This window comes from Chlorocebus sabaeus, chromosome 1, assembly GCF_047675955.1.
Source record: "Chlorocebus sabaeus isolate Y175 chromosome 1, mChlSab1.0.hap1, whole genome shotgun sequence".
NCBI lineage: Eukaryota > Metazoa > Chordata > Mammalia > Primates > Cercopithecidae > Chlorocebus > Chlorocebus sabaeus.
In genome coordinates this window covers 15509752-15518770 of record NC_132904.1, presented here as the reverse complement: position 1 = coordinate 15518770, position 9019 = coordinate 15509752, and the positions used below count along the sequence as shown (strand labels likewise).

General features: G+C 51.2%; 1 protein-coding gene across 1 annotated transcript; it reads right to left on the bottom strand.

Moving 5' to 3' along the window:
- Positions 1-1509: 1509 nt before the first annotated feature.
- Positions 1510-6319, bottom strand: YPEL4 (yippee like 4). The gene is made up of 5 exons (XM_007998250.3): positions 6091-6319; positions 3393-3717; positions 3177-3220; positions 2724-2832; positions 1510-2501 (listed from the first exon to the last, which is right to left on the bottom strand). The coding sequence occupies exons 2-5, from the start codon at positions 3531-3533 to the stop codon at positions 2412-2414; spliced, it is 384 nt and encodes a 127-aa protein (XP_007996441.1). The 5' UTR covers positions 3534-3717; positions 6091-6319; the 3' UTR covers positions 1510-2411.
- Between the last annotated feature and the right edge of the window lie 2700 nt (positions 6320-9019).

Sequence of the window (9019 nt, the reverse complement as noted above, 5' to 3'; positions counted from 1 at the left end):
GCCTCCTGGGCTCAAGTGATCCTCCTGCTCAGCCTCCTGAGTAGTCGAGACTACAGGTGCGGGTATGGCTCTTTTTATTGAGACAAGATCTTGCTATATTGCCCAGTCTAAACTCAAACTTTGGCCTCAAACCTCCAGGCTTGGCTTCCTAAAGTGCTGGAATTAAGGCATGAGCCACTGCTTTCAGCCCACAAGAAACTTTTATTTCCTTCAACTAACTAAACATAAGTTACCCGACACATACAGTTCCCTCTCTTTGAAATACTTCTATCACTTTTGCCTTTGCCACCTAACTTCTTATCTTTCAAATGCCATCGTAGTCATCACTTTTGTGAAGCCTTCCTTGACTCCTTAAATCTAGGCTGAGTTCCTTTCCTATGAGCTCCCAAGCTTCCTCTGTGTCCCTGCTTAGAGCCCTTATTATCCTCTTCTACAGGGATTGCCTGGTTATTGCATCTCCTACTGGACAGAAAGCTCAAGGAAGTCAGGCCACAGCTGCCTTATCTTCACCATGTGCTTAACATCCAGTACTTAACACAATGCCTGGCAAGTAATAGGTGCTTTATAAATATTTGGAGTATTAATGAATGAGTCTGGAAAGAATAATAGCTTACCAAAAAGTGATCTTTATGATGTATATGGTCTCCCCAGTAACTGTTGGGCACCCAACAACAGTAGGGATTTCATATCACTGCCAATAAAATGCCCCTTGGGCCACACGGTGGCATTGACGTTGCGATTTTGAGCTTTTCTTTTTGAGACGGAGTCTCGCCCTGTTGCCAGGCTGGAGTGCAACAGCACGATCTTGGCTCACTGCAACCTCTACCTCCTGGGTTCAAGCGATTCTCCTGCCTCAGCCTCCCGAGTAGCTGGGATTACAGGCACGTACCATCATGCCTGGCTAATTTTTGAATTTTTAGTAGAAACAGGGTTTCACCATGTTGGTCAGGCTGGTCTCAAACTCCTGACATCAGGTGATTCACCAGCCTTGGCCTCTCAAAGTGCCGGAATTGCAGGCGTGAGCCATCGTGCCCGGCCTAATTTTTGAGCTATTTTGTTTCACTTCCCATCAACTGCCAGGGCAGCACTTTGGCTGACTGATTTTCCTTTTAGCCTTAAGTGTGCCCATGAACTGACCAGAACATTACAGAACTGGGCTGAAAAGCCATGGGATTCAAGAAAATCCTTATTCTGAGATGAGCCTCTTTCAGTTGCCCAATCCTGGATCTAGGCAAAAATGGACTTACTGTCAGGGGTGCCAGCAGACAGAAGCGGTTTTGGATGCTCTCGATGGAATAGCTCACAAAACCCACCCCTCTTACTAGGCAAAACCTCACCTGAAGTTTATCCTCTGGTAAAAGCTCAAGCAGTAGTCTTGCCATGGATACGGCAACTGCTGCCCCCTAGTGGTCTAAAGGGACAGGCCCGGGTGGGTGGGTTGGGGGTTGTGTGTGACGGGGACAGTTATGGGTATATGCACGGGGAAAGAAAGTCAGAGGACAGGTTGCCTCAAGTTGCTTTTTCCCTTTTTATTAAAAATAGACCCAAGCACTTTATGTATCATACAAAAGTTTCATTCGCTGGTGGCAGCCACGGGAAAGACTGGACCCGTAGCACTGATTTTCCACCTCCCCTCCGGGGGACTGGGTCCCAGGAGCAGTGACTGGGCCTCAGAGAAAGCCCATAAAGACTGCTTGTTCTGGAAGCAGCCGACTGGGGGTGGGGGCTGTTCCGCGTGCAGCTGTCCCTACCCCATCCAACAGCAAAAGTTAGATATTCGAAAGTGCCTCTTCAATGCCAAGATAAACTAACAAGTGGAGTGAAATGGAAACCCCTTTGATTCTTTTACTATTTCCCAGGGCCTGGGATTTGAGTTTTCCCTGCATGTGAGTCCTTTTCCCTACAAATAGGGGTGGGAAACTTCATCCTCAGAGACTCTGGTCTGTTCTGCTGCCTGAGACCAAAATTTCACTCCAACCCAAGCTTTTTCTCATTTGCTATTCTGTGGTCCACGATCTACTAGCCCCGTGACCCAAGGTTTGTCCTCTGTTCACTCAAAAAGAGGTGGAGCAAAAACGGATTCCTCCCACAATCCTCTCTGCCTGAGTCTACGCCCTGCCATTGCCTCAACTTTCAGGAACTTGGGAACAGAAGGACCCACAACCATCCCTTTCCCCCAGTTCTGTTTCTCCCTGACTGCTGCCCACTCCTGAGCCTTAACACCCCTGGGGTACACCCAGACCCCTGTTCCAAAGGGTGCCTGGTAGTGGATATGGTGGAGGCAGGGGAGGGGTTGGTTGGAGCCAGGTTTCCCCCAGGGGTGGGGCAGTACTCATGCTGGTATAGACTGCTTGGCAGGGCTGTGGGGAGGGAGGGGCATGCGGAGGAAGGGCACAGCCTGCCTGAGCCCCTCAGTCCCAGCCGTTGTCCTTCACCATGTGTGACATTTCAATGATATATTTCCCTTCCTTGTACTTCTGGCTCGTCTCAAAAGCTTGTTCCTGGTGAAGGAGAAAGCAGTGATTGTAGGACAAAGCAGTTTCCTTCCAGGCCCCGCTACCACCTGTATGGCCCCCACCCCAAGGCTCATCCTCCTAGCCCAACCCAGTAACTAGTTCTTTCTTTCCTCTTTGGACCATGCAAGGACCTGATGTGGTCACTGGGGCTTGAAGGGCCGTGGGGACTTCCACTTTAGCGGGTGACCCTCTTCCTCAGGTACTTACATATTTCCAGCCCAGTGTGGTTTTGCAGCTCTCACAGAAAATGTCAGCTACCGAGTGGAGCCCCGTGAGCAAGAGGCGCTGTTCAGCTGGCCCGCAACCCACGTTGACCCTGTCTCAGGAAACAGGAAGGACCCAGCACCCAGTGGGATTGCACTGTCAGTCCAGTCCCCAGACAGCCCAAGGGAACTTCCAACTGGAGAGAACTGGACAGCCCCTGCCTTTGATAATTCACCCCTTTAAGACTAGACCCTGGGCCTTCTTTTTCCAACGTTATGATTTCAATTCTCCCTGGGCTCCCCATGTGAGAACTTCAGACTGAGAACCCCTTTGCAAAAGGGGAGGCAAAGACTGAAGGCACAAGATCACCTGATGGATTCCCCCCTTTCTCCACAAGAAAATTATGTCACTCACACATAAGCACAAGCACACGCACAAGGAAAGAGGTAGACTCACACGGAGTTAAACAGGTAGGCTCGGCCATGGCTCCCTTGGAAGGACTGTGGAGACATAGGACAGACAGTGACTACCAAGCAGCCCTCAACCCCACTGCCTGAATCCCCACAGGGGTGTGTGGGAGAGAGGAAGAGCTTCGCTGCCTCACCCCTGGGTGATGTTCAGGCTAGCCTGGTGTGCGAGAAGAGGGGAATCGCAGGTGCCCGCTTCACATACCTTGGAAATAAGCTCATCGTGTTTGGCCAGGTGTGCACGGCAGTGGACACAGCTGTAAGTGCGGTGGCAGCGGGGCAGGTAGCTGCGGAAAGTCTTGGTGGGGAGGCAGGCAGGGCCTGGACCGGGGTCACAGCTGGGCATGACGGGCTGGAGGACAATGCCCTGGCGGGCTGGAGGGGCTGGCGCCGTGCAGCCCCCGCAGAGACGGTCGCAGGTGAAGCAGCGGAGCAGGTTGGCTAGAGCCGTGTTTCAGGGCAGGAGAAGTGTTGGGGGGCTGCCCGGCGAGGGCCCCCCCAGACGAGAACCAGATAGAAATAGAAGTCACCTGGGAAGAGGAGAAAGGACATCAGGGGAGCCGTGACCTCAGGAGGGCCCCTCCTGGGGGAATGGAGGAAAAGGGGCTCAGCTCACCCATACCTCTACTTCCCCCATCACCATCGATCCCCCCTCGGCATCCAGTTGCATTGTTGCCCTGTCCCCTGTATCCCCATCCTGCTCTGGCAAACCTGGCAGCCGATCCAGGCTTCTGGCGCCAAAGCCAGGGAGTCGGTGTTTCTCCCTCCTGGGGCAGAAGCAGCCTCCACCATTTTCCACAGAGAGAAGCCCACGGGCACAGACGCTGCCATGGGAGCAACGTCATCTGCAAGTGCCCTCTCCTTGGTTTTCAGTTCGTGAGGCTCTGCATCGCACAGGCATTGGTAGGCACTGTGTCTCCGGGGATCAGAGTCTTTTAAGAGTTGGGGATGCCTGAAGGTCTTTTACATGGCCTTTGTTTGCAATACAATTGATCCTTTATACATTTTGGCGGGGGAGGTGTAAGGTGAGGGGAGGGGGAGCATGCAGGCAGGTATACAAACCCTGATTCAGTTCTCTCCTGAGGTCAGGGTCCTGCGCTCTGGGACTCTTCACTAGAACTTTATAGTTGTTTCCAGCAGTACCGAAGCCCTTACATGTGGCCGCCCATTCCCGCACCTTAGTTCACTCATTCTGGCCCAGAATAAGCACCCGCCTGTCTTCCCAGCCTCTGGGCCCCTTGGTCTTTCTCTTTCCTATTCTTTACTAACTGTTGCCTTAGCCCTTGGTTAAAGACTTAGGCAGAAAATACATTTTCTTCAGGCAATCTGACAGCTGGAGCCAATGGGAAATGGGTAGCGTGTCAGAGGAGCCTGATTCCTGGGCTGGGCAGGGCTGTGTGGTAGGGTGACAGCAATGGCTACAATGAACAGCAGAAGGAGGACTCTTATTTTTAACAGCTGTGCTTTGGGGCACAAGGCAGAAAATGTTTCTACCTTCTCCCAGGGGCAGGGACAAACAGCAGTGACTGTGGGTGACTGAAGATGAAGTAATTGCTGGGTTCTGATTAGGAATAGAGGAAGATTGCCTTCTGCCCACGCGCCAGCTTCCGAGTGGCTGAAGGTGCTGGAGGAGAGGATAAGAAGGGAGGTGGCCCCTGTGGGCTCCGATAAGCAGGTGAGCTACTGCTTTCTGCTTCATAGAGCTCCCAGCCCGCTGTGGGTGGTTAGCCTAAGTCTGGATCAGAGATGCCAGCTGGGCACTCTGGCAATGCTAGAGCACTAAGCAGAGGCGAGGCAGTGTTGGCTGCGGTTAGCCAGGGCATACAGACTCTCCTCGTCCTGTCCTCCGCAGTGGCCACAAGCACCCAGCTGTTCCACTCTCTGAAGGCCGCCAGGCAGTCTCTCCGCAAAACCTCCATAGAGACTATCTTCAGTTTCAGGTCCTCTCCTCCTGGCTGGGCCCCAGGAAAACACCTTGGGCTGAGTTCAGGGTGACATTGGGCTCCGGCGGCAGGAAACGGGCCCTCCTTGCCAAGAGACCACCTTTCAGTCTCTGCTTCACAGGTCTGCCTTCAACTTTGCCTGCGAGTTCCCCTCTGACATGCACTACCTTGAAACACCTTCAAGGGGCATGGAGAACGGGGCAGCTTGGGTCCCCAATCTTGGGCTCCTTCTCCAGCCTCCAGCCGTCACGCCTCCCTCCCTCTCCCCTAATTCCCAGTCAAGCCAAGGAGAGGCTGCAAGGAAGGCCAGAGAATCACAGAAAGGGGAGTAGGGGTCATTTTTTCACCCATCTCGGATCACAGGGAGAAGCAAGTTGGGCAAATGACTGGAGAAAAAACAAAGGCAAGCCGAGTGCTGGGGAGAGATGTTCCCTGAAGTGAGATGGGGCTGGACTGTGGGAGGAAGGGGAGAGGGAGGGCTGGCGGGGGCAACTGACAGCTGACAACAGAGGCACCGAGGCAGAGGCTGGAGGAACCAGGTGCGAATCTCGTGCTTCTTAGGGGGGAAAGAAAGGGAGGGGGACACCTGCTCACAATGGATTTTCTCATCTGCTCTGAGGTTTTGGCACCCCCCGGGCTGGTATTCTCAGTATGGTATGGTCCAAATAATTAGCAGCACTGCCAGCTCCCAGGGCAGGCTTTGGGGGTCTGCACCAGCAGCAAAACAATAAACAGTAATGCCTGATGCTACAGCCAAAGTTGCCGGGAAATAAGTGCGGGAATCGTCAGAGCTTGGAGAGGGATGGAAGAACCGAGAGAGAGGAGCGGAGGCAGCAGGGAGGGGGAAGGGAGGACAAAGGGTGGATGAATAATGCTTTTGCAAAGGGGAGAAAGCAACACGCAGCAGGAGGAAATTTGCAAAGAGAAAAAAATTCATTTGGAGAAGGGCTGCCCCCTCACCTTGAGGTCTGCTCCAGAGATCTCCGTCTATCTCTCTCTCTCTCTCTCAATCTCTCAATCTCTCTGCTCACTCTTCTCTCTTCTCTTTCCGCTCCTTCAATTGGGAAGGGGATGGGGGTGGGTGGGGGGAGGGTAGTTGGGGACTCAAGACTGGGGCTGCAAAGCTGGCCAGCTGCTGGGGGGGCAGAGGTTGTCTCTTGTTCTGTACCTCGGTCTGTGGGTGAATGTGGCTGTGTGTTGTGGAACTGCATCATAACACTGTGAGTCATCCATCCCCCCACCCCCCCTCACCTCCCACGTCAGAGCAGGGCTGGGAGACACAGGAGGCGGGTCGGAAGGAAGGGAGGGGGCAGGCATCAAAGGACGGGGCTAGAGGAGTGGGGGCCGAGGGACGCGGCGGCGATGGTGGGCAAGGGGAGAGGCAAGTTGTTAAGGAGGAAGGCAGTGTGGCCAAGGAGATAGGAAGAACCTGGGGGAAGGACAGGGCTGGGCAAGGATGCAGTGAGGGTGGCAGGGCTGGAGGAAAGGAGGTGGCAAGGCTGGTGAAGGAAGATATGGATGCAGAGTGAGGCAGCACACACACATTTAAGATGATACACTTTCCCATTTCAGCTTGGACACCAGCCCTGAAGCAGGGAAAAGACAGATGTACTAATTGTCATGGATGGCAAACCGTGCCCCCAAACTTGTACCAAGCCTTAAAGCCTCAGTTTAATGCTCCTGAAGGAGTCATAGACCCAATATGGCATTTTGCATGCAGAAACCTCTTAACAGCTACCTCCAAATTATGTGTGCTTCATGAATGGAGACACCTACATTATATGAAATTCTCTATTGGGCTGTAAACTTCCTGAGACAGGCCTTCTGGGAAATTCCTCTCTACATCCCAGGACCGCAATGCCTAGTACAGACCCATGCATTTAGATGTTTCCAAAATAGCAGTTGTTTCCGCGGCATTATGTTCTGCTGGCCTAGAGGTCTTAGTTCCAGAGGGAGGAACGCTGCCACCAAGAGACACAACAATGATTCCATTAAACTGGAAGTTAAGATTGCCACCTGTCCACTTGGGGTTCTTCTTACCTTTAAGTCAACTAGCTAAGAAGGGAGTTACAGTGTTGGCTGGGGTGACTGACCCAGACTATCAAGATGAAATCAGTCTACTGCTCCACAATGGAGGTAAGGAAGTATGCATGGAATACAAGAGATCCCATAGGGTGTCTCTTAATATTACCGTCCCCTGTGATTAAGGTCAATGGGAAAGTACAACAGCTCAATCCAGGCAGGATTACAAACGGCCCAGACCCTTCAGGAATCAAGGTTTGGGTCACTCCACCAGGTTAAAAAAACATAATCTGCTGAGGTGCTAGCTGAAGGCAAACGGAATACAGAATGGGTAGTCAAAGAAAGTAGTCATCAATACAAGCTACGACCACGTGACCAGTTGCAGAAATGAGGACTGTAATTGTCATGAGTATTGCCTCCTCCTTTTGTTAGGAACATGTTTGTGCATATATACACTTGTACTAAGAAAATATCTTCTTTTTATTTCCTTTCTTTTGCCTTTATCATGTGACATAAGACTTACTGACTTGATATCAGCATTTAAGTGTTGTTACCTCTATGTAATAGCATTTGGATTGGGGATTGGTGTGTTTCCGGTTGTACGAAGGGTAGCTGTATTATGTTAAGCGTAATTATGACCTTATTGTCTTTATTTGAAGATTATGATTTCAGGAGACGTGTATGGGTTCAAGTTGACAAAGGGTGGACTTATGATGGTTAATATTGTCAACTTGATTGGATTGAAAGATGCAAAGAATTGTTCCTGGGTGTGTCTGTGAGGGTATTGCCAAAGGTGATTAACATTTGAGTCAATGGACTGGGAAAGGCAGACCCATCCTCAATCTGGGTGGGCACGATCTAATCAACTGAGCCAGAATAAAAACAGACAGAAGAACGTGGAAAGACCAGACTGGTTTAGTCTCTGAGCCTACATCTTTCTCCCATGCCGGACACTTCTTGCCCTCGAACATTGAACTCCAAGGTCTTCAACTTTGGGATTCGGACTGGCTTCCTTGCTCCTCAGCTTGCAGACAGCCTACTGTGGGACCGTACCTTGTGATCATGTGAGTCAACATTCCGTAATAACTCCGACTTATGTATACATCTATCCCATTAATTCTGTCCCTCTAGAGAACCCTGATTAATAGAGTGGTTGAGTTGCATCTTCAGACATGAACCAAGTGTCTGGCTTTGGCTTCAAAGAGACTGAATTAGAATCTTAGCTGTGCCAATTACTCGGCAGGAGCCACTAGGCAAATTACTGATACTCTTTGTGCCTTAGTCTTACTCTTCTGCTAAATGATAATAATATTTACCTCATGGAGATGTAAACTAAAGTGATATAACATTTAAATGCCTGAAAAGTGCCTGGCACATGATAGGCAGTAAACCCTATTGTCATTTCAAAACAGCATTCTCGCTGGGCGCGGTGGCTCACGCCTGTAATCCCAGCACTTTGGGAGGCCGAGGCGGGCGGATCACAAAGTCAGGAGATCGAGACCATCCTGGCTAATACAGTGAAACCCATCTCTACTAAAAATACAAAAAATTAGCCGGGCGTGGTGGTGCGTGCCTGTAGTCCCAGCTACTCGGAGGCTGAGGCAGGAGAATGGCGTGAACCCGGGAGGCGGAGCTTGCAGTGAGCTGAGATGGCGCCACTTCCCTCCAGCCTGGGCGACAAAGCGAGACTCCGTCTCAAAAAAAAAAAAACACAAAAACAAAAACAAAACAGCATTCTCGCCAGGTACAGTAGTTCACGCCTGTAATCCCAGCACTTTGGGAGACTGAGGCAGGAGGATCACTAGGTCAGGAGATCGAGACCATGCTGGCCAACATGGTGAAACCCCTTCCCTAATAAAAATACAAA

What these genes read in the sequence shown, in the direction of transcription:
- YPEL4 (XM_007998250.3), bottom strand. Translation starts at nt 3,533, where the DNA reads ATGCCCAGCTGTGACCCCGGTCCAGGCCCTGCCTGCCTCCCCACCAAG. An exon ending in GCCTACCTGTTTAACTCCGT is followed by an intron (nt 2,833 to 3,176) that starts GTGAGTCTACCT and finishes TTCCTGAGACAG; the next exon opens with GGTCAACGTGGGTTGCGGGC. An exon ending in CCACACTGGGCTGGAAATAT is followed by an intron (nt 2,502 to 2,723) that starts GTAAGTACCTGA and finishes CTCCTTCACCAG; the next exon opens with GAACAAGCTTTTGAGACGAG.